General features: G+C 34.5%; 1 protein-coding gene across 5 annotated transcripts in view; it reads left to right on the forward strand.

The window, feature by feature from the left end:
- LOC124359194 (NFX1-type zinc finger-containing protein 1-like) overlaps window positions 1-26,192 on the forward strand; it is a 126,709-nt gene that overhangs the window by 39,638 nt on the left and 60,879 nt on the right. For all 5 annotated transcript variants that reach the window (XM_046811744.1, XM_046811745.1, XM_046811741.1 and 2 more), the window contains 7 exons: window positions 2,399-2,482; window positions 4,318-4,589; window positions 4,953-5,096; window positions 5,717-5,984; window positions 9,203-9,404; window positions 19,404-19,532; window positions 24,311-24,488. In XM_046811744.1, the coding sequence (XP_046667700.1) occupies window positions 2,399-2,482; window positions 4,318-4,589; window positions 4,953-5,096; window positions 5,717-5,984; window positions 9,203-9,404; window positions 19,404-19,532; window positions 24,311-24,488 (1,277 nt within the window). The remainder of the gene's footprint in view (window positions 1-2,398; window positions 2,483-4,317; window positions 4,590-4,952; window positions 5,097-5,716; window positions 5,985-9,202; window positions 9,405-19,403; window positions 19,533-24,310; window positions 24,489-26,192) is intronic.

A 26,192-nucleotide genomic window follows, 5' to 3' on the forward strand; every position in this document is an offset into this window, starting at 1 on the left:
TTGTGGGTTCTTGGTCTATTTCATGTTTTTTTCCATTAACACTATTCACAAAATCAACTATCATAAAACCAAGTTTTCTCTTTCCTTTATATTTTAAAGGTAGACCCTGTCTTGTGAAGTGATAACGTTGGAAAGAATCCAAATCAATGAGGTGAACATTGTCCATTCTTAAAAAAATGTCTCTTATGTAACTATTAGTCAGGGCTAGATCATAGTGTACTGAGTTGTCATGGTGTACATCATGTCTAAGGAGGATTGTTTTTACACACTCCGGCTTAGACCTACTCAGAGTTTGTAATTCAGTTTCCATTGTTTCATAAATAACTTGAGGAGATCCTTTTAAAATATCATTTGCTCCTGCAAGTATTATTATAGGACATTGTAGAGATTAGCCGCTTGGTTGTAGACCTGTTGGACATCGGCTCCAGATTTAACTACTCCATCCACATAAATCTCTCCCTTACTGCATGAACCAATAATCTCTGGTAGTCCTTTACCTTGGCTGTCAGCGTACAATTCTACTTTTATTTATCTATAATATAATAACTAATGTAATAACACTATTATATATTATCTAGTGAGTCATTGCATTTTGTTACTACTGATAGTAACTAAAGATTTTGCCCTTATGCTGAACCACCAACTTATCTATTTAATCAAATGTTAATTGAAGGCACATTTCCTCAATTTTTAAAAATAGCAAAAGTAGTTCCTATCTATAAGAAGGGTAATAAAACAGACCCTTCCAGTTATCAGCCCATATCTTTAATACCTATTTTTAGCAAAATATTTGAATACTGTATCAAAAACCAATTACAAAACTTCATGCTAAATGGTGTCTTATGTAATGAGCAGTTTGGGTTTTTACCAGGACTGAATATTACAAAAGCTGTAGAAACTCTAGTTGGTAATGTTATTCATAATTTTGAATACAAAACAACATCATCTGCAACTTTAATTGATTTGTCTAAAGCCTTCGACAGCATACCTTATGAGTTACTTATAAGTAAACTTTATTGCTATGGTGTGAGTTGAATGTGTTGGTATCTTATTTGAAAAATAGAAAACAAATGGTTGTTCAGGGTTCTAATTCGTCTCTCATAAAAACCATTCAAATTGGTGTGCCACAAGGCTCGGTTTTAGGTCCTTTTTTTATTTATTATTGCAGTTAATGATCTTCCTTTCAATTTACCCTGTATGTCAGTTTTGTTTGCTGAATATTTGGCCTGTGATATTAGTTCTTTAAGTTTATAATTTTATCTAGTCAAGTTTTAAGTTTTAACTTTTGTTTTATAGTTTGGAGATTTTAAGTTTTAACCACCTGATTTACATATTTTTAATATTTATATTGTTACATTTTTCATTGGGTTTTAGTTGTATATGTTCTTTGTGTTTCTTGTTCAATTTATGTTTTTTTTTTTTTAATTTATTTTACCCTACAATGCTTTCATTATTTCTTAAATAATTTAGTACAACCACTCTCTACTTATACCAGTTATTAGTTTTGTAAGTTCTTATGTCTTTTGCAACGTTCCTGTTAATTTTAAAATAAGTCTCCAATTCTAAAATTGTTATTTTTTTTAAGTATTACTGCCCAATAGTTTGACAAAGTCTATTGTAACTTATTATGTTGCTTAATGACTAATAAAGACATCTTGAATCTTGAATCTTAAGTTGTACAATGTAATAGAACTTAATTTATACTAATTATATAATAAGTTCTGTTTACCCAAAAGAAACCGGAATAGCCCTGCCGAGGGTAAGCTGCATGTGTTAAACCCTGCTAGGCATTTATAGGACATGTTTGGAAGTTCATTGTTGGACCTGTGTTGTCAACCTAACTTGTTCGTCTGCGGTGATTGATCTTGTCAGTGCTGTTTTGTTTCCTCTTAGATCCTGGTTCAGCGAATTAATTTTTACTGTAGATTAAGGCATGACAAATTTGGTTGCTGGCAAATTTGAGCTGTGGGTTTTGACTAACAACCAAATAGAAAATTGCGCTGAAGCACGTTATGTTTTAAAAAACAGCTTGAAATTGATCAAGATTCCACTTAAAGGTCACCCCTGCTAAATGTTATGGAACTGCTGTCTACCTCATCTTACTTGTCTGCCTGATCATATGACCTAGCTCTGTGTCTTTTTTCTTATATATGAAGACGGGATATTAAAGGAATCGGTTTTTCAATATCAATGATGTCAAGGAAAGGAAAAAAGTGTCAACCTTTACATAATCTAATATAAAAAAGGTTCAAAATAATGGAATCATAGATTGGACAAATGTATCTAGTGTAGTTGAGACTATTTTGAATGTTTATTAAATACAAAACTGTTATATAGCTATTAAAAAATAATCTCAGTTTCTTTTATCACTCTGAGTAATAAGTAAATTCAATTACAGTGATTGTGGAAGAAGCAGCTGAAGTACTGGAGGCTCATATTGTGGCTTCGTTATCTGTTTACTGTCAACACCTGATTCTCATAGGTAAGATTTTTTATTGGTATGCTAGAATAAGTACCTAGATGTATATGAATTAACCTTTTTCGTTTTTCAAAATAATTTATCCTTTTGATTGCCATGAGCCACTATAGTGTGGTTCGAGGTGTATGTTACCGTAGTGGCTCTTTGAACTATGTCATTGTCCTTTTGGTTTTGACATAATATACTTGAACTATATATTGAATTAATCAGGAAAGAGCAATTTAAAATATCATACGTACAAGGAGTTTTCAAAAAGTAAAGGGAATTTTTGTTTCGCGGGTTTGGAGATTCCTATCGTAAAGATTAAAAAAAATTATGTTATTACTCATTCTCCTGAAGTATAATCAAATTTTTCACTGTATTAATTGTTTACTTTTTCAGTGACTGTTGCTAAGGTTAGATGTATTTTATGAACTCAGTGATTTTTGTTTGTTAAAAAAAATGGATCAAAGAATTTGTGTCAGATTTTGTGTGAAAAATGTTAACAAAAGCCTATGGTTGGTTAGTCATGGTTGTTCAAGAATCAGTAAATGAAGTCAACGATGATGCATAATTACTGAAATATGTTATAACAGATGATGAAACAAGTTGTAACAGATGACGAAACATGGTATAACAAATGAAAAAACATGTTATAACAGATGACGAAACATGAGTTTTCAGATATGACCTTCACCGTAGAGTAGGATAAGGCTGCGGCTCTCTAACTGAGGGGTCACAGGTTCTGACAGGGTGGTCAATAAATATTTCGTTTCCCCTTAAAAACATTTAATATCCAATTTGAAATACCATTGGTGTAGAAGAACTCCCTTAAAAAAACTAGAGCTCAATCATCCCAGTGGAGTAGGCATTTTGGATCGCCAAGACCGAAAAGGCTCGACAAGTGCAGTCGGACTTGATGGTTACAATCAGTGTGTTCTTCAATTTTAATGACGTATTTGCCCCAAGGATGAATGATCAATAAAGAGTACTACCTGCAAGTTCAACACTGTTTGCATGAAGCAATCCGTAAAAACACCTGATTTTGTGATAAAACAATTGATGGCTTTTGCACCATGACAATGCACCTGCTCACACTTCATTACTTGTTCATGAGTATTTGCCAAAAACAGTACTGTAACGATGCCTCAGCCTCCATATTCTACAGTCATGGCTTTGTGTGACTTTTTTTTATTTCCCTAAAGAAAGAGAACCGTTAATTCCATTGTTTTGCAAGCATAGATGACTAAAAGTGCATCGCTGAAAGAGCTAAAGGTTATCTCAAAGATCGAGTATGAAAAGTGTTTCGAGAATTGGTAGAAGCACAGCCACAAATTTATAATATTTAATGGGGACTATTTTGAAGGTGGCAACATTATTGTAGACAAATAAATAATTTTTTTTTTCAAAGAATGAAAATTCCCGTTACTTTTAGAACGTACCTTATATAAATTTTATAATGTACAGACAACAATTATTATATTGGAATGTAGTGATTGAAATCACAGTTTATGGATCACCTGTTATTAGTGATTCCATGTACATAAGCTGTGCATATAGTAAAGTTCTATTTATTGGGATGATGTTATGTGTTTTTATTATTGTGTGTGAAAATAATAACAAATCTATCCAAAAGGTATTTCTAATCACCAAACTAATTGTATAAAAACAAAAGGGTCAATACTTAAGGTTAATAGTGTAGATAGGTGTGCATGTGTATATTATAAGTTCTGATATTAATATAATATTATATGTTAATTATAGACATTTTAAGCATATTGCTACCATTACATAGACAATTTCATTCAACAAGGCAAGTGTTCACAGTGATCCTGCTGAATGAAATTTGTAATATACAGGTGACCACAAGCAACTACGACCATCACCGTCAGAATACAAGTTGGGAAAAGATTACCATCTGGATGTGTCACTTTTTGAACGGCTGATCAACAATGGAGTGAATTTTCATACTCTGAAGATCCAACACCGCATGCGGCCAGAAATATCAAGATTAATCGTACCTACTATCTACCCCACCCTCTGTGACCACCCTTCTACTCTTTGCCGACAAAAGGTGCGCGGCATGGATAAAAGTGTCTTCTTCATGAATCACAATCATTATGAAGCCGAGGTAAGTTATTAAAAGTTGTAGCTTTAAGTAAATTTGAAAAACGAATGTAATCTGTTAAAAAGAAATATAATAGTAATATATATGTGCAACTCTCCCATTTTAATCCAAAAAGAAAAATTACTCTTCTAAATATATTATTATTGAATACTACGTTAACTCAAAAATTCTATACTACAAATTATCAATCCTTGCTTATTATCTTACATTGTCCTTTTATGTTAGACAGTAATTAAACTTTATTTCTCATGATTTTTCTTTCTAATTCATAACCTGTTGTACAATAAGTTATATAGAAAAGTGTGAATCAAGTTTGCCTCCTCCAATGAAGACATTCTTAATTTCATGACTCAATATTTGCTGTAGGTGGATGACATAATGAGCAAGAAGAACCTGTTTGAAGCCAGAATGATCATGTTACTGGCAAGGCACTTGTTACTGCAAGGTTATCGACCGGACGAGATCACTGTCCTCACCACATACAGTGGACAAATGTTTCTTATGAAAGAGGTAAATTGTAATCAAATAAATATCTAGCTTTTCATTAGCTTTTTCATTGTTCATCTTGAAATATCTCAGCATACTGAAGGCTACATTAACTGTACAATCATAACAAAGCTGGAAACACCTAAATATCTGCTGTATAAGAGCCTTTTATAAATAGATGGTCTATTCTCTGTAAAAATTATAAATTAATAAGCAGAGCATCTGGGACCAGTTTTATCAGTGTTTTGGTATAGTCAGAAATTAAACACCTGTAAGTATTAAATATTTATAGTTTTCAATAAATCTTACTGGAATAATCTTATTACCTAAAACGAGCAGTGATTGTATGTTTGATCAATTTTAGAGATAACATCTTAGGTTTTAACTTTTTGGGGGTTTTTAACCACGAGAAATTGAGATAGACCAAGTACCAAGTTTGGAATCTATAAGATCTTTCTATCAAGAGTAATTGTACAGACCGATTGACGAATATAGTATGATATGATTTTAAGAAGGCCCTGTTGGGTCTTTAATTATACAATTCAAGCTTTTATTGTGTATTGTCATAAGATTGTATATTATTCACAAATCTACCTCTTTTTAAATATGAAAACATTGATCCTACTATTAAAATTAATTTCCAGGAACAAAATCGACTGGAACTGCCCAAGGACTTGCTGGTGACGGTGGTGGATAACTTTCAGGGAGAAGAGAACAAGATTATCCTGCTGTCTCTAGTTCGGAGTAATACAGAGAACCGGATCGGGTTCATGAAGATAGAGAACCGTGTGTGCGTAGCTCTTTCCAGAGCCAGAGACGGGCTATATGTGGTAGGCAACATGGACTGTCTTGAATCAGAGAGTGTGCTATGGCAGCGTATCCGACAGTCCTTTGTAGACCAGGGTGCCTTTGGTACGTTGTAACAAACTGCCTTCCCAAAACTATTCTTAGTCTGTCACTGCACTTCCTATAGGTTAAATTTTTTTAATAGTTAATTTTGATGATGTTTACAATATTTTTAACACTATACAAATATTATAATATGATGTTTAAAACTAATTTTTTCTACTATCTAGTCTTTTGCCTTCATTATCATCATCATAACTTCAAACATTCTGTGTGGTACGTAAATCTCTCCACATATTTCTTTTTATCTCTTTCTATCACTCACACTATATATCACTGCCAAATTTATTCATGATTTCTGTTCGTGTTTATTTCATGCCTTAATTTAATATTTATAATTATTTCTCACATGTTATCTAATTAATTTGTTCAAATCAATTTTCTGCTTTCTAATCTGCCCTTTGGTAATGACTCTATTTCTTTAAGGGGAGTCGGAACGCCCATCTTCCCCATGTTAACAAAGGTACATTTTTCTCAGAAAGTACTTAGGCTACAGTCATAATTTTTTCAACATTTGTTTATTACCCTATTTTGTGTAATCAGACCCAACTTGGATAATTTTCATAAAGTTTTTTCCTAGTGAAAAAATTTTTTTTTCCAAATCAATTTAAAAAATCACGTAAGCGCTTGGTAAAATTTTTATAGTAGCAAAACTAAGATTTCAAATTGCATGAAATTGGGTCTGATTGTTGGCAATATCCTATAGATTATGTGGGGAAAATTTCAGTACTGTATCTTGAACACTTCCTGAGAAAAATGAACCTTTATGAGAAAAAGGCTAACTTTCCGGAAATCGCATTTATTGTGAAAACAAGACAAAATGAGGCTCTAGGCCTACCTTAGAAAAGTCCTGGGCCATACTGGGGTCCATCTGCTTCATCATCCTTTTCATTTTGAACCATTCTTCTTTTTCTTCTTTCTTGTCTGGCTTCTTTCGTTATTCCTTCCGCAGCTTTCTCACTTTTCCTCTGTCGCAATTCATCAATTCCGCGCAAAGCACTCACTGACCTATCACATAAACTTAGTCCAAGCTTCTGGAAAACTTCAAGTTTGCCACTATTTCCATCATTGAACGAAATGACAGCATGATATACACCAAGTTTCAACGTATCCAGCCTTACGAAGACCCGTTTTGGAATTTTTGCCCATACCACATTGTTGAAGCTCTCGTTTGGATTCTGCGTATGTCCGTGTAAACATTTTTTTAACAACTCAGAATTTGTTAGTGCCCTGTAGATGTATTTTATTTCTAACATTATCTCTTGAGGTAGGCTATCTTTTTGGTCATAAACTGTACCTTGAGCCTTAGCCTTCTCATAACCACACCACGAGTCTGCGCCTTTCGGACACAAACCGTGTTGAGGATTTTCATTAGTGGAGAGTTTATGAAAGTAGGTGGCCCAAATATTTTTCTTCATTTCTTCTACATTCTTTACACCTCTTCTTATTGCAAGGCCATAATATGTTTGTAATTTGTCTATTTGGGCGTCTGTTAGTCTTTTCTTTCCCCCAAGCACCTTACCGTCACCTAATTTTTTCCCTTTTGTCTTTCTCTTCAACTCTCGCAGCCTTAATCCCATCCTCTTCTGTATATGGCCTATACATTCAAGCTTTTCTATTGTGACATCTTCCCCATATGGCTTAGTCTCATTCACTATTTGACATCCCTTACTGTCACCGTCCCCGAGATATTTAGTGTACCGTACATTTTGAGCAACGGAGTTCCTAAAAATTTCAAGCGCACCGGCACCTTCCATGCCTCCTGAGCTTCCGTCATAGTTTTTTGAACACTTATGTTCCTTCTTTGTTTTCAAACTACACTCATTGCAGAACTTAGAAAGTATAGACACATTGACAACTTTACCCGTATCAAAACTAGTGACACTTACAAGGCCGTTCAATGATTGGAACCCCCTCCTTTGCCACAACCCATCTACAGCAACCGCAATATCCCTACATCCATTATTTTCTTGAATTGCTTCTTCAGTCGCCTTCATCATACTGTCTTCTGCAACTGATTTGACAGCTGTCTGTAATGCATTAGTATACTTCTCAAACTTTTGGGGAGGCTTAGGCAAGTCTAACAATATACAAAGTTCATTACCTGCTGTAGACCCTTTTCCGATGGTTCGCAGTGCATAGACAAACTTCATATTTATATCATAAAGTCGTCCATCAGCTAAGGTTTTGGAGTTCAGGAACTTTTCTCCCTTCAGACAGAATGTACATTTCAACATTGATTTCACAACAAGTCCATTGTTCTCTTTATCATTACTACACAACACAAGTTCGATTGAGTCAGTTTGGTTACAAAACTTACATTTTACAAATTTTCTAATTGCTTCGGATAATAATGATATGTCAAAAATCAAAGTGCCAGATCCAGATGAAACAAATTGGTCAAACATGTCAAAAGACAGCCTTTTACTTTTACTAGAAACGTCTGGCTCAGTATGTGATTTGTTTGGTGGCGTCCCATTAGGTGAAACATCTACTGACGTCTTAGGCCTAGTGAATTGGTTTCCTAAATGATGTCTCTTCTTAGTTTTGTAGCTAACCTTTTGCCTAGGAATTGCTAAAACAACTCAAACAACACTAATATAATATAATAAATACGATAATAATAAATTATAAAACGTTACTGAAAAACTAAAACACGATTAATACACTAACACTTCTCTAAAACACTGAAAGCAAAATGTAAACAAGTTGGATTTATTTCACAACAAACATAGGCTAATAAGAAAATCAGATGTCAAGTAACATCAGAGGTAACACAGAGTAAGAATCAAGTCATAGAGGTTAAAACTTCTCTGTGTATAGAGAAGTGTGCACTATACAATGTGCTGAAAGAAGTGGTCAGCTTTCTCAACGCGTTTTCCGACCAAAAACAGCTGACATACCTCTAGTTTTTATTTAATTTTGAAACTTAGGAATAAGATACAACTGTGAGAGTTATATTTTTTTAAAGGGAATAAACTAACAAATCAAAATAAAAAATAAAAAAAATTTTATAATTTTTTTTTGCGTTCCGACTCCCCTTAAATTCAATACGAATAACACCTGTCTTTTTATAAAATATAGTTCTTTAACTTTTCTTGCTCTTAGTTTTTGTCTTTCTTGACAATTTCTTTCCATGACACAGTGTAATTTTAATACATTTATTAAAAATTATTTTTCTGATTTTCTCAGGAATATCTTAATATCTAATAATTTGATGACAGGCCCTGCTCTGGTCCTCCAATGTGAGAGACACAAACATCAACTGACTCGTATTGTGGACCACACTGACTTCAATACCGTGCCAGAGGGAGGCTGCAGCCAGGCCTGTGGTGAGAGATTGCCTTGTGGCCACAACTGCAAGAGCTTGTGCCATGTCAGCACGGACAGGCATACAAGATACCGCTGCAGTGAGCCCTGTAACAGGTACAGAACTACACTGATTACTGATTTAGGTGTGCCAATCAGCTCTCGCATTTAAGTGGACGTTCATGTTATCCCCCATGTTGATGTTCAACCAATGACATAATAAACACTCCGTTTCTGTAAATAATCTTTAGTTTGTAGCTTTCCCAGGCCATTTGAGTATTCTAATGTCTTTTAAATGTGAGTAATGTTGGAGTGGTTGAACCATTTCTGTTCTGTTATCATAAATTATTGACTTTGCTGTTTAATATATGTCTTTATTCTTATTAATAGAGACTCCAAACTAATAATAAGTACATTGAATGTACAATATTGGAACCTTTAGAAGAACTATTAATTTTAATTTAATTAATATTTTTATTGCTATGACTATTCATACTATTTATTTTACTAAATAAGTTATTTCAATTCCTTGTTGTCCCAGCTAAAACACAGAAAACAATCCTCATACCCGAATTTGAATGTATGGTGGGTACTAAACATTACCATAAGTGTGTGGTTATTGTAATAAAAACATTACCAAAACTTCTGGAGGTATTAAATGTAGTGAAATTTTCAAATATGGTTTTATTTTAACTGTGCGGGTATGTCTATCAAAGTATTTGGAAAGCAAGGCGATAAATTATTGTTATGAAGACATTGTTCTTAGTCTAACCTAGATGCATCTGCCGCTTGCATGGGAAGTTTAACTGCCAATAGTCAGGTTATAAATGTTAGATCTACTGATTGTGACTCAATGTTTTGATCATATAAAAATTCTAACGGATCAAATCTTTGAACTGACCAAGAACCAAAATGAAATGAGAAAACAACTGAGTGAACTCCAAACTGACAATATCAGACTAACCTCTGCTCTCAACATTCATGAAGAAGCTATTGGTGATATTTTACTTAACAATGCTTCCTATCCTGGGAAAGTTAAAACAACGTAGGTACAAGGAGACACTGAGTAAATCAGATGTTTACAGCGATGTATCTAGAGTGAATCCCACATACAGGTACATAAATGCCATAACAGAACCATGTAGGACCATGTGTTACTTAGGACTAGGACAGATTTTAGCTCAAGTAAAGGACAAGTAAGAAAAGGACAGCTGTGACTGAAGTTACAAGGAGACTTATCTTACAACCAACTCTCCCACAAAAGGAAAATTGTGCGAGTGTAAATCCGACTTCAGAAACACAACAGAATATTAGAACTATTAGTAGTTCTAGGGCTACAGAAGAAATCAAAGACAATCATTGATTTCATCCTGTTGTGTCTCGGAAGACTAAAATTTACTCTCTAAAGAGAAATAATAAAGCAAATGTCATAATGAAGCGTAGAAGATCAGAAAAGCATAGCTCTATAACTGGAAAAGCTACAGGTAGCTGTATAACTTAACTGTGACGGATCGTCTAAACTTCATGTTTATTTCTAGACTAAGCATTGAAACTTAAGTGTGAGGATCTAAAAAGCTTTCTGACCGAAAGAGTGGTAAATACATTGTTGAAAAGTTAAATTCAAGTTTAACAAATTAGTACTCCTCATTCAAGGTGGGTGTTCCAGCTGTGAGAATACTTTGTACCCTTTTTGTTCATACTTTTTACAAACGATTTTCCAAGTTTTATCAATGACAATTCTGTAGAAACCATTATGTACGCAGACGACACAACTCTCTTGTTTACAAGTAACACAGCACAAAATCTAATTTTGGACATTTCATCAGCAACAGAAAAATCACTCCAATACTGCCTTCAAAACGATCTGGTCATAAATCAATCCAAAATCACCCAGATCAATTTTAGCAGAAGACAAGAGCAGATTCCAAAAATACCTAATATTTTAGTTGAAAAAAAGGCAAAACTGCTTGGCCTAACAATTAATGCTGACCTCTCCTGGACAGATCACATACGCGATCTGACCAAAAAACTTTCATCTGGCACTTATGTGGTAAAGCGAATGAAGTGGATAGGAGGTTTGGAGACGGCAAAGACAGCATACTATGCTGTAGTGGAGTCCCACCTCAGATATGGCTTAATTTCATGGGGAGGAACATCTGAAACCAATCTTAACAAAATCCTGATACTCCAGAAAAAAGCTGTAAGGGCACTCTATAGCCTCAGCCCTAGGGAAAGCTGCAGAGAAGCTTTCAAATCCCTGCAGCTTCTTACTGTCATAGCACTATACATCCATGCAGTCGTCATCTACAATGAAAATGCTCACTCATACCACACCAGACGAGCAATGGACTACATTCTCCCTGTACACCACACATCGCAATTCAGGAAAAAACCTTCTTACATTGGACGCAAAATCATTAATGCACTACCACCAAATCTCAAGAACATGAAAGGGAACGAACTGAAAAGACTTTTTCGAGACTGGCTGATGGAACGACCTGTATATTCATTGAAGGAGTTCTTCGATCTTCTATAAATACCACATCAATATTTGTAAAACAAGAAATATTAATCTAAGTTTTTGTTACTATCTACTATTGACGCAATTGTATTTCTTAAAGAAACAACAAATAAAGAATATTGTCTATTGTCTATAGAATAAAGACTTTTTTTCTCTTGAATTTTGGCCAGAAATTGCTTATATTTCAAAGTTTTTCAACGAACCAAGAAGTCTGATGAGAATTCTCAAATCCTAACTTCACAAACTTTAACATACCTTGTTGAGTCGAACGTGAACTTAAGATAAGTTATGTCTAGATGAACTGAATAGAAATAGCCCTATTTAAGGGATTTTAAATTCCCAAAATCTCCAGTCAAAAGTGGTGACCAAACATCAAGTAAGCCTACTTATAAAATCTTCACTGTTAGTCAAGATAAAATCAATGTTCAGTCTCTTAGACATGCTCCCTGAGCTTGATATTATAATCGCTAACAATAACTTTTCTGTTATATGCTTAAGTGAGCATTGGTGTACCTTTTATTCTAAGGACCTTACCTACTCTTATAAGTAGTTTTTACTGAGCTACCATATTCTGTAGATCTTTCAGAAGTCCTTATATTAACTTAGTAAAAGCAGTTATAATGTAAAATGATGGAGTTCTATGAAAATTTTAAAACTTAAGAAAGCATACATCAAGTAGATATTATTTAACCCTTAAAGCGCTAATTTAAATTACTGTCAAACGCTAAGACATAACAAAATATTTTTTTTTAAATTTCCCAATGCTAATTTTTGTTTCATATTCCTTGGTATTACCTTTATAAGAAAAAATAATAAACATGTAATATTACATATTTTTGAGAATTTTATACGCACGAAAACATTTGAAATTTTGAATAAACTGCATTGCAGGATAATGTACATAGGAACACTAATTGACAGATTACATTACATTTATACAGGTTGTTTATAATGAGTAATTTGTAACTGAAGTTTCTGTATAATTAATACATAAAAATAAATAAGTTCAGTATAAGATTTTGAAATGTAATAATATGAAATTCAACACAAACTTATTTATACGATAGCCTACAAGGGAAATGAAACAAATATTGTACTTATAAACCTTATTTATTTAGAATAAATAAACTGGACTTGTATGGTGACACTGGTATAAAATACAAAACAAATAATTGAAAAAAATATTACATATAACATACCAAAAATGCGCTCAAACTACGTTGTTCATAGTAAAATGATAAAAGTTGGGAAATCAGTTCACGTAAATTGAATGAATTCAAAATTATGAATATAAATTCAAACACTATTAGAATAACAACGGACTGATTCAAAACACTTTGTTTAACAATATAACCAACATACGACCAATACACACATAGTTAAACAGCTGAATGAAACAAACGCGTCTGTAGGCCATGTTACAGGCCATAAAAAAAATGGCGGCGATTGCTTTCAACCCGAGTAGATACCGTTACAACGTCCATCAACGGTGACAAAGCGTTTTGTCTAGTCCCGACAGTCGAAAGGAACATCGACCTGCTCTCTTACGGAAGTTTTAACAACTAATTCTTCGCCATTTCAAAAGTAAAGCTTTTGCGTTTGTAGATGTTATCCGCGTTTAAAGCATCGGCAGTTCCGCATCTATAGGCGTTAGCCGCGTTGGAAGGGTTCATGGTAAATATTATCAGAGTGTAATTTAAGTAATATATCATGTTTTGAACGTGGAAGAGCATTTCTGGTTCAAATTAATTAATTATATTTGCAATGTCACAGCTGAGCCTGCATTATTATTCTGATCAATAAAATACAAATACACAGGTCTTGGAAACCTACTTTGGTCAAAACGCGTCTATTTCTAACCTTTATCACATATTTCAGGTCTAAGATATTTCCAGTACCATAGCAGAGTTTGCCTTGACGAAGAAAAAATATATACTTACGTAGGACAGAGAAGCCTACTTCGGTTAAAAAGTGCCTACTTGAGAACGTTTAAATTCACTTACTATGTCACCTTTCAGCTTGCAATATTTCCTCAATCAAATTCTAGATACATACGATTATGCAGTTCTCGGAAATCTACTTTGGTCAAAATCATCAATCTACTTTGGCCTCTGTAATCTATTTTCAGTTAAAAATATTTCCAGGGACATAGTTGTTTGTTTTTTTGTCCTGATGAAGAAAATATACACACACGTTGGGCCTATTACGGCCAAGGGGAAGTAATACCTACTTCCTATGTACTTTCGGTATAAGGGGGAAATCCTTATTAAGGTCATGCAACATTCCAAAATAATGGTTATTAAAGTTTTGCGTTACACTTGTTTTTTGGACTGTAGCCAGGGAAAGAATGAATCGTTGAGGCATTTTAGTGTTCATTTTTCTGTTTTTCCAAAAGCCACTGTTAAAATGTCATATCACAATGTCAAGGAAGCCCATCAGTATAAAGTAACTTATGTGAAAACATTCATAACTTTGTTCATTGAGGTTGGTTACATAGCAGTGTTTAATTAATATTTAAAATCCATTTAATAAGATTTAAATTCTTTACTGGCCTGATCTGGAGTACAATTTTGATATTAACTTTTTATTTTCTATCTGCATTGCACTACTGATCAAGCACTGTTTACTTAATATGTCTTTTTGTGATGAAATTTAAATGGAAACAGATGTTTCAGCCAATTTGTCGACGTAAAACTGAAGGTGTGAAGATCTGTTTAGTGCCAGTTTAATTTGGATTACGAGGGTCTTCCAGAAAGTAAAGAACGTTTTGTTATAAGTCAATAAAAACAAAAGATAAGAGCATGAAAATTTATTTATAAATACTTATAAACTTACTCTATTTTTCTACAAAATCGCCGGAACTGTCAAGGCACTTGTTGTAGCGTGGCACCAGTTTTTCTATACCGACGTTATACTGTTCTGCCGCCAAGGAATGAAGCCACGTTTTTACTCCTTCTTTGAGGTCTTCGTCACCCAAAAAGTTTTTTCCGCCTAAAAGCACTTTCAACTTTGGAAACAAGTGATAGTCACTCGGAGCCAGATCTGGACTATACGGAGGGTGTCCGAAGATTTGCCATTTGAAAGAATTGAGTTCTGCTTTGGTTCGTGCACTGCAATGAGGCCGAGCATTGTCGTGGATCAGCACCACTTTCGACGACAGCATTCCGCGTCGTTTGTTCTGAATAGCGCGGCGAAGCCGATGCAAGGTCTCGATGTAGGCCTCTGAGTTGATTGTTTCGCCTCTCGGCATGAACTCCACATGGATTAGGCCTTTTCGGTCCCAAAAAACTGTTGCCATCAATTTCCTGGTGTTCAAATTTGGTTTTTCTTTCCTGTTTTTTGTTGGTGAATTCGAGTGATGCCATTCCATTGACTGGAGCTTTGTTTCCGGGGTTCGATAGGAAACCCAAGTTTCGTCACCCGTTACGATGCGGTCAAGAAACGCATCACCTTCTTCGTCATACTGAGTCAAAAACTCAAGAGCTGCTCCCATCCGTTTAGTCTTGTGGACATCAGTAAGAATCTTAGGCACCCAACGAGCACACATTTTCTGATAACCAAGACGTTCAGTCACTATTTCGTGCAAAAGCGACCTTGAAATTTGTGGAAAAAATTCCACTAGACCACTCAAAGTGAAACGACGGTTTTGTTGAATTTTTCCATCAACTTTCGCTGCCAACTCGTCAGTAACGAGTGACGGCCTTCCACTTCGTTCCTCGTCGTGCACATTAGTTCGACCTTCCTTAAATTGAATGCACCATTTTCTCACTGATGACTCGTTCATCGCATTGTCACCGTAAACTGCCTTAATTTGCCTATAAATTTCAATAGGTCGAACATTCTGTGCATTCAGAAACCGTATCACACTACGCAGTTCACACTTGGCGGGATTTTCAATTAACGCCGCCATTTTAAACTTTCACAGGAGACGCAAACGTGACCTCACGGTACCGCTACTCAGCTCACACTGAGGCAGAAGGTGTGGCTAACGAACAAGCTATCTACCGCGGTGGTGGGGGAACTGCGCCGCCCGTGATGCGCAATCGTTCTTTACTTTCTGGAAGACCCTCGTATAAAAAGTAAAAACTACAATTTTTCTAAATTCTAAAATATTTTAGGTAACTTTTCTTATAATTTGCTTTATAAAAACCTTCCATGGATTTCAATGAACATTTTACAAAAAGAATTAACCGAATTGGTCCAGCCGTTCTCGAGATTGCGCTTAGCAACACATTTTGCGATTTATTTTTATTTATAAGATTGAAATTTTCTTATTAACTTTGGATTGACAAATTCAAACCATTTAGTTTATTCTGGAATTTAATTAATGAATGGTGTTGAGAATGTGTACGTCTAAAAATTGGTTTCCTTAGACATTGTGGGACGGCATATTTACAGTAGCTGAAGGAAAAATAATGGAGGGACGGGCACAAACATGATTCAACAAACCATTCACCCTGTGACTACTATTTTAGAAAACAAGCGAGCACAGTGAACCCGTGACCACAGCAAATGAAACCAAAAAACAATACTCTAGACATTATATGTACATTTTTATTGAGGTGATATCACATCTTTTTCACTGATGAGGCATACAATAATGATTAGATACTGTATATAAATATGGATATAATGCCATGACTATAAAGAGAAAATAGAATGATGTAGCAATAGGATTACCGGTAATGAAGCGAGAGCATGTACTGTATCAGATTTACAGAAATTCATACTTTCGAAAAATGATTACCAAAGGTACAAAGATAGCAGGCCAAGTGGCCTGCAAATTAGACATACATTTATGTTTAGGGAATTAAACTAACCGTAAATAGTATTAGTTTAATAGTTTGAAAAGTTCATGTCTTTGTGTGTATGCTCATAGAAAACAGTTTGACATACATAGAAGAGATTTAGCACCTGTGTAGGTCTATTGAAAAGTAACACACAGCTGGAGTTAGAGATAGAAAATCTTTCTCTTCATATAAACCTTCCTCGGATTTTAATGAATATTTAAAAAAGAATAAGCCGAATTAGTCCAGCCATTCTCAAGATTAGTGCTTAGCAACATATTGTGCGAATCCATTTTTATTTATAAGATTTTACTCATGTTACTATTATTTGTTATTTATTTACTAATGTTAACTTGTTTATTAATTTGAGTCTTGTTCTACACCCTTATAAGTCAGCTTGTTTACAACGTAGTTATAAATATGCATAGTTGTGTTATTATACTCGATGCTGTAATGGTTTTGATCCCTTGGAAATAAATAATCTAGTTGAACTTTGACAGGTGAGTTTTTGCTCAGTAATAGTGCCCTAAAAAGTGTTTTATTAAAAAGTTTTTTAATTTTAGATTTTGTTTTATTAGATGATTTGGGTTTACTGCAGTAGAAGTGTTATAAAAAGCACTCAAATTAAATGTTTTTGAAGTTTATTGTGTATTTATGCAGAAATTAATCTAATTATGCACAAAAATTATTAAATTTATAAAATATGAATATATGATAACATTTAAGTATTTTATCATAAACATAAAAGGGTACAGATTAGGTAAAAGTTAATAACAGTACACAAGTTCCCCAGAAATCTTTGACGGTATGAAAGTTGCGAAAACAGTCAGGCACACAAAGCAGGATATCGCAATTGCAGCACATCCTTGTTGAGTCCCGGCGCCGCTGCTCAACGACGCTGGTCTATCTGCACTCGTGGCGTGCTCTCTTTGGCTTGTCCTTCTTATCTGTAGCAGAGATGGTGGTGGGAAAATGCCGAGCAGTAAGTCTCATAGGAACATCTTAGCCAAAAATTTGTCTGTATTTTTTTCGTGCAATTTTACACAATCAATAATCACACAAACAGCCACGTGTATCATGGTAAACACAACAAAATGTTTACAATTATTAGGTAAACCGGTAATGTGAAATTACTACCTGTATTCAGTACACAAACAGAAAAAGAATCAGCTTATTACTTAGAATAACTGATTGAATACCATCATATGGCAGTGTATTGGATCTGAAAAATATACGAGGGCTGTTTTTTTTACAACTTCCGATCGTGCCGCAGATGGCTGGGCGAGCGGTATCGGCCAATAATGCGCGGCAGTCGACTGCGCTTCTCTCCCACTACAACCTTACTCATTTTCGGACGGCCAACGCCATTTCTAAATTATCTAGCGACACATAAACATGGCTACCATGATAGAATCTCCCGCCAAGTGAGAGTTGAGAAGTGTCATTCGATTCTTGCAAGCTGAAGGGTTATCTGCAGCAGAAATTCACCGTAGAATGGAACGAGTATACAGTGAAAGCTTTATGAGTGACAGTGCAGTGCGTGATTGGTGTAGGAAATTTAAAGATGGACGAGTTGACATTCATGATGAAGGGGGCCAAGGACGAAAGTCGGTCGCAAACGAAGACCTCGTTGATCGAGTTGACCAAAGTGTAAGAAGCAATCGAAAGTTTACGACTACGGAGCTATCCAATCAGTTTCCTGAGATTTCAAGGTCAGCCCTATACTCTATCGTAACTGACAAGTTAGGCTACAAAAAACTTTGTGCGCGATGGGTGCCGAAGATGTTGTCTGATGACCACAAAGCTCGGTGAATGGCGTCAGCAACGTCTTTTTGAACCGTTATGAAGCTGATGGCGAAGAGTTTTTGATCAAAATCGTGACAGGAGATGAGACAAGGGTTCTGTATGACACCCCAGAAACGAAACAGCAGTCCCAACAATGGATGCATTCAAACTCTCCAAACAAACCCAAAAAATTCAAAAAAACTTTCAACAACAAAAAGATTATGGCCACCGTGTTTTTTGGGATCAAAAAGGTGTATTGCTTGTTGAGTTTTTAGAGCCAGGTACCACAATCAATGCGGAAGGATACTGCGGTACGTTACAACGTTTGCGGAGAGCTATCCAGAACAAAAGGAGAGGAATGCTCACATCGGAAGTACTGTAGTGCTCATTCATGACAACGCCCGTCCTCACAGTGCTGCTTTGACAAAGCGTCTTCTTGACGGTTTATAATGGGATGTTTTTGACCATCCGGCATATAGTCCTGACTTAGCTCCGAGTGACTATCACCTTTTCCCGGAACTGAAGAAGATGCTAGGAGGGCAGAGCTTCCGAACAGACGACGCGCTGCGAGACGCCGTGAAAACTCATCTCAAATCACTGGCGGCAAACTTCTATGAAGAAAGTATTAAGAAGCTTGTACCCAGGTATGAAAAATGCCTCAATTTAAATGGCGATTATTTTGAAAAGTAGCTAATAATGTACCTAACTTTTGATAATAAATTAATTTAATTACTCTCCCTAGTTTTATTTTTATACCACATCGGAAGTTGAAAAAAAACAGCCCTCGTAAATAAGGAGAGCACCTGTTATTTAGTGGGAAAACTGCTTAAAAGTGTTTCTTATTTATTCTGCTAGATCAAAAACGTATTCTGATGAGAGATTATTGAGAAAACTATTTAGCACCATAGTGCTTCCTGCATGGCTACTGGGATTACTGCGGGCGGCACAAATGACGCTCCTGAATTTGTTAGCTTTTGAAAATTTATATTAAAAAATAATTGATTGTACACTTGATGTTTGCAGGTTTTTATGTGAGGAAAGACACCCTTGCACTAAGAAGTGTTATCAAAAGTGTGATAAATGCTTGACACCCATGGACCGAGTGCTTGACTGTGGTCACCACATCATTCTGCAGTGCTGTGTGGAATACAGGTAACATTTCCAAGTTTTCATCTTGCATGTAATTTCCCTTATAGTAATTTCTATTAATAATACAAACACACTTTATGAATGGGAGGCTAGACTGTCAGTTTTTGGGTTCAATGTAACAATTTCCATGCATTTATTACAAACATTTTTTATTTCTTTTAAAAACCTTTAGCCTTGTCATCTCAACAACAGCAGCTAGCTAAAGATCATGGGATAGGATGAAAAGAACACAAGGATTAGCTCTTAGGCAAGATTGAAGTATTGATTTTTCAATTAATTATCAGTCCAATTTGCTAACTAAGAAGAAATTTCGTTATGCTGAATGATAAATTATGGTACAAATACAGTGTTTCGTAAAACTTAATTTTTTTCAAATACTTTTTTGAAACAATGTAAATATAATTTTAGTAGTACAAACCAAAACAATATTTCTAGATTAGGTTAAAATTTTGTAGAATTTGGGCTGCTAGAGGCTTTTACTTTTATAGTCTGAAATTCTGTAATTTTTAAACTTCAATAGAATATATTATAAGATTGCATCTAATCTGTACTAAGTATTTTATTATAAATATTAAATATACAATTTGATTTCATGAATCAGCATCCATTTATATAGGTAAAATTTATGTTTAGGTTTTAGTTTAATAAGTTATTTTGTAATAATAAGTAAATAAATATTTAGTTTTAAAACAATTTTAATTCATTAGTAACTATTTGAAATTTTAAATATACTCTGGCTAACAATAATAATACTGAGTCACAGACCACCTGTCCACTATTTATACAAGGGGAACGGTATGAGCTAGAAACCACCAAATAAATTGTAAACCCACTAAACAAGCTATTGACTATTTTATACATTATTATTAACTCTTTCAATTTAATGGATGTTCCTGAAATATAGAGCCATAGATTTGAATCTCTAAAAGTTCTACTATAAATATACAGGGTGATTACGGAGAAACCCATGTTTTTCAAATAATGAGTACTCAAGCAATTCAAAGCAAAAAATGTAATCATGAGTGGAAAAACAGTGTACATAATATGCAATTTCAGAATAAAATTACTTACAATTTAGCGTTTAAAAATTACATCTCTAAGGTGGCTGCCTTCTGCTTGGATACAGTGTTGAAGGCGTTCTTTAAAACTTGCTACGAACTTTGCTAACATATCTCTAGGAATGGCATTGATTTCCTGGCGAATAACTTCTCTAAGTTCCTCTATTGTTCGTGGCTTGTTTATATAAACTCTAGATTTCAAATATCCCCACAGAAAGATATCTGGAATTGTAAGATCCGGTGAGCGAGAAGGCCAAGTGACATCACCAAAACGTGAGATCATTCTTGTAGGGAATGTTCGCTGAAGGAATTCCATACTAATGCGAGCCGTATGGGCTGTTGCCCCATCTTGTTGGAACCAAACATTACGTATCTCTATACGTTGACGGCACAGTTCTGGCAAGAGATACTCTTCCAACATTTCCAGGTACCGTTGTGCATTCACTGTCACTGCACTGCCATCGTTATCTTCAAAAAAGTAAGGACCAATGATCCCCTTTTCATTAAACGCACACCACACAGTCACACGTAAGCTATGAAGAGGTCTCTCAGCTACGTTTTGACATTTTCTGCACACCAAAACCATAAATTCTGTTTATTGACTACTCCTTCCAAGTGGAAATGCGCTTCATCACTCATAAGGATAACTGCTTCGTCATTTTCTTCCAAAATTTCACCCATTGTGTTACAAAAATTTACACGTTGTCTCTTATCTGCTTGACTTAATTGATGACATACTGCCAGCTTGAAAGGATGAAATTTAAGATGTGTGACCAAAATCTTCCTGACTGTGGATGGGCAAAGTCCGAGAGCAGATGTCCGCTTCCGAATTGAGCGGCTAGGACTCTGAACTGTTGCAAGGTGCACTCGTTCAACTGTCTCAGGGGTACTAACTGTTGTTGCCAGTCCAGGAGGTTTAACATCATTTAAAGATCCAGTTGTGTTAACATTATGTATCCAACGCAATATCGTGTTACGATAGCACCATGCCGTGCAATGTGCACAAAAGTCTCGCTGAGTCTGAGTGACTGATTCACCATTTGCGTAAAACCGTCGCATGACAAACGTACGATGCTTAAGGTTCCACATCTCGGCTACAACTGAAACTGCACAGCTACTACAACTGCACACTCCCCCCTCCACAGCGCAACAACTTCCGGCCGACACGACCGATATTCCTTGTATATCCCAAGTCAAAAACATATGTTTCCCGGTAATCACCATGTATATATCAAGTGATACATAATTTTAAAGCTGGTTTTAAGCCAAAAATGTTATAATTTGTTTAAAAATTTTCAAAATATTTCAACATGGTAGCAAAAACTATTCAAAATTAAAACGTTTTCTATTTTGCCCAGTCCCAGATAAAAGTAGCTGCTGTCATTTGGTTCGATTTAATTTATTACTTTACAGGGTCAGGCATAAGTGTGAAAACGGCTGTATATCCCTGGAATGGCATCCTCTACAAATACCAAATTCAGCACACTGTAACAACTAAAGAAAATGTGCTATTTCATTAATGACATTAATAATGTACATTAAATGTTTTATTTATTTACCTTTGGGACTTTATCCCCTTTTTCAAAATGAGGAATATAGAGGGTAAGCCCAAAATTTCATATGGCATGCCCCATCACACAATACCTCATTTGAAAGGTCTTGTTAAAAGAAGACAAATGATGAAAACTAGAGATATCTATCTCGTCCAACAAAAAGGCACTTGTCATTGTTAACTTTTTTATACTATTTGTTAGTAATTTCCCAATTGCAAGTTTTTCTGTTTAATATGTATGTACATTTTTGAAAAAAAATTTAATGTTTTTGCCCCTATTTTGAAACGGTTAGAGATATGAAAAAATGTTAAATGCCAAAGTTGCTGAGTTTCAAAATACCTTTAATTCAAGGTACAACACACCGCACCTTTGCATTCAAAATTTTTTAGATAATCAAAATTTTAATCTGAGTCAAATTGTATTCTATTTAGGGAGAATTAAAATAATAGAAATAGTAGTTGAAGTAGTAGTTTTTACTCTATTAGTAATTGTAATAGATGGGAAAATACTTGTAAAACTGGAAATGAAAATCATGGATCATCGACTATTTAGACATAAATGATCCACTTCTTACACCCAAGTTTTTTTTTATTTTACAAGATTTTTTCACATTTATAAAATAACTATTACACATTTTTAGTACGATCTAAATGGGATTATGAATATTTGTTTGAATGTAGGGGTAACTATTTACTATCTTTAGTCCGCGTTAAATACGTGCTGAAAAAAATATTTATTATTCATTTAATTATTTATATACTCAAAAGTTTTTCAACTAATTACAGAATTAGCACTTCAAGATTAGTCTAATGCCTTTTGGAGTAGGAAAATAAAAACTATAACACAGTAAGTAAATAATATTAAATACCTACTTTAAAATATACATTTTTAATAGTTTTATAATATTATAATAAAACTGACATTATACAGTATTGTTATACACTTGACTTAACAACACTATTGAGGAGTTTGAACTCCTTATAACGTCAAAGGTGTAACGGTGCCAACCAAACACCCTGTGTATATAGGAGGACACAATTTTTTGAATAGTAGTTCGATTTACAAACTCTCCAACATTTGACACACTCAACTCTGTCAATGGTTTCAACTAGGTTTAGGGAAAATGGTTTCTTAATGAATGAAAGTAAAACCCAAGAAATATATTTTAGCTTCAGAGATTTCCCAGAACAAGTTAGTGTAGAAAGCGTCAAGTTTTTTGGGTGTCTATATTGATCAAAAACTTTCTTGGGAACCTCATATAGCATACAATTCAGCTAGATTGTCTCTAGTTATATTTTACTCAGAAGTTTAAAATTTTACCTAAATAACATTACAGTCTGCATATTTTGCTTTCTTACAAAGCATAATCATGTATGCTATGTATTTTATGTATAATCACTTATGTATTTTACTCCGGGGTAACAATAATCAAATTAATAAGATATTACTACTTAAAAAAAAAGGTTGTTAGAGTAATCACAAATTGGATCATTGCAAACCTCTTTTTAAAAAAATACAATTTTTAACTGTCATAAATCTTTATATTTTTTATGTACTACTATTTAAAAAAAGTCATTTATCCACCTATGACAGGACATCCATGATTATAATACAGGAATAACAAATGTATTGACACACATTTTTGTAGACTGTCAAAATCTGAAAAAAGTTATAAGGTACTAGGTGTAAAAAAATTTTCAACAAACTCTCTTCAGAAATGGCAGAACTACTTTTTATCTTTACTCAAGAATAAGTTATATGGGCTTTTGGTTAATTTACCATTTTATTCTATTTAGGAATTCTTTGAATCCAAAGAACTGTCAATATGTTATTTTATAAGATGATTGTTTTGACACATTAAGTTATAGATTGACCTTTTGCTATAGTTACCACAGTTGATGTAAATTTTTGTATCTGTCTTTTAGAGTTTTTTTCTGGATTTTATTGTATGCTGACTTAGTCCTAAGTTATTAATATAATTTATTATGAGAAACACATATTCAATAACTGAATGTTCTTTTGTTCAAAACAGTTGAGCCTGTATTGTATGTAGACGTAGCAAAAATAAAAAAAACAGAAATTTCTTTTCTTTTACAGTAATTTTTGTTTATAAGTTGCATTGTTAATAGTTATTTATAAATTACCTCAAATTTTTTATTCTGTGTTGTAGAAAACTACAGTGCAAAGAGATGGTGACTATAAGTTACACTCATTGTGATCACAAAGTGCAGCTGGAGTGCTACCGGAAGGGCCACAAGACCTGCCCTCAGCCCTGCCCCTTCCGTCTGGAATGTGGCCATGCATGCACCAGGACGTGTCACGTGCTGGATGATCCTGACCATCTAGAGGTATGTCTGGATTAAGTGATATGGATGTCTGCTGTGGTCAGTAGTTTGATACTTGTGTAACTAGTATTGTACACAGAGAAGTGTGCAGTCACTCTTCCAAAGGGTTGTCTATGGTAATGTGATGAAGACGAGAATAGGAGGGACTGAGGGTACCTCCTGAAAGTATTTAGGAAATTTAGTACTAAAAAACTTTTTAAATAGCACGTGTAGGAATGAAATTTTCAACTCAAAAATCATTTTTAATCAGCTGTTTTAATCACATTGTCAGCTAGTAGCTAATAATTATTATTTTAGTTGTAACAAAACCTACCATACAAACCTAAAGGACTAGTAACAAATAATATCTACCAATATTACTATTTAGCATATGAACGTTAATTCAAACTTATTTAATGATCATGTTTATTACTTTCACCACTCATTTTGGTGGATTGAGCCTATACTGTAGTAACGAGATGATAGATAGTATACTTGTTTGTCGACCCTATCTTTTCCAATAAATCTTGATTTCACAAAAGTTATTATGTTAACCTCTTGATAAGAATACAGGATAAACCAGAACACCTGGGCCATTAATTGTAGCGGTATAACAAATGAAGATAGAAACTCTGTTTCAACTGTGCCCCCCTATTTTGTGACCAAAGAAATCAAAACATAATTTGAACCCCAAGTAATCTGTAAGAGGTATTTTTGGAACGTGGAGTTTGTTTTCAGAGTGCAACAGTTCACAGACAGAAGATCAATACAGTTAAAACAAGACTATCTCAACTCTCTTCATAGGTATGAGCTAACTGGGCAGACAGAGGATAAAACCATCTTGGCCGAGAGGAAGACGTGTTATGACCTCAACCTAAACCAAGCTAAACAAGCAGAAGCAACCCAAAAATTCCCCAATCGGGCAACAAGTGTAAAACAGTCTGGCAGATAATAAACCAAGAAAGAACAGCAAACCGAGGCAAAAAAGAAGTTCAGCCCATGAAACTTATAAGTGCAAGCAAAGTACTATACAAACGTAATGAAATTGCAGAGGAATTTAATATATGTTTTGCTGGTATAGGCGAAAACACATTAAAAGAAAACAAACAGAACACCAAAAGTAAAGTAGTAACCAGTACACCATCCTCATTACAACATAATCTGACATTCTCACTGACAAATGAACAAAAAATTAAAGATACAATAGCTAAGCTAAAAAAACAATGCCTCCTGCAGTACTGATGAAATCTCGGGAAAACTGGTAAAGCACTGTGTGGGTGCTGTTCTGGCACCACTGACTACTATTATTAACAGGTCTCTTCAAACAGGAATATTTCCCTCTGCTCTTAAAGTGTACCCAAAGTTAAAGAAGGAGGACAAAACTGAAATTTTAAACTAGCGCCCCATTTCAAATATTCCTACCTTCTCAAAAATACTGGAAAAGATTGTATTGAAAAGACTTCTGGCCCATCTAATTGTGTTAAACATTCTAACCAACAGCCAACACGGATTCATCAAAGGAAAGTCTACAACCACGGCCATGATAGATCTTATAGAGTCTATTATAGATTATCTTGACAACAGAAAGTTCACAACAGCATTACTACTGGATTACTCAAAAGCATTTGACTGCATAGGACATAAGATAATTCGAGATAAACTTGATGGGCTGGGAATAACAGGCACTCCTAAAACCTGGTTTGAGAGCTATCTCACAGGATGAAGCCA

Source organism: Homalodisca vitripennis, chromosome 4, assembly GCF_021130785.1.
Source record: "Homalodisca vitripennis isolate AUS2020 chromosome 4, UT_GWSS_2.1, whole genome shotgun sequence".
NCBI classification, from domain to species: domain Eukaryota; kingdom Metazoa; phylum Arthropoda; class Insecta; order Hemiptera; family Cicadellidae; genus Homalodisca; species Homalodisca vitripennis.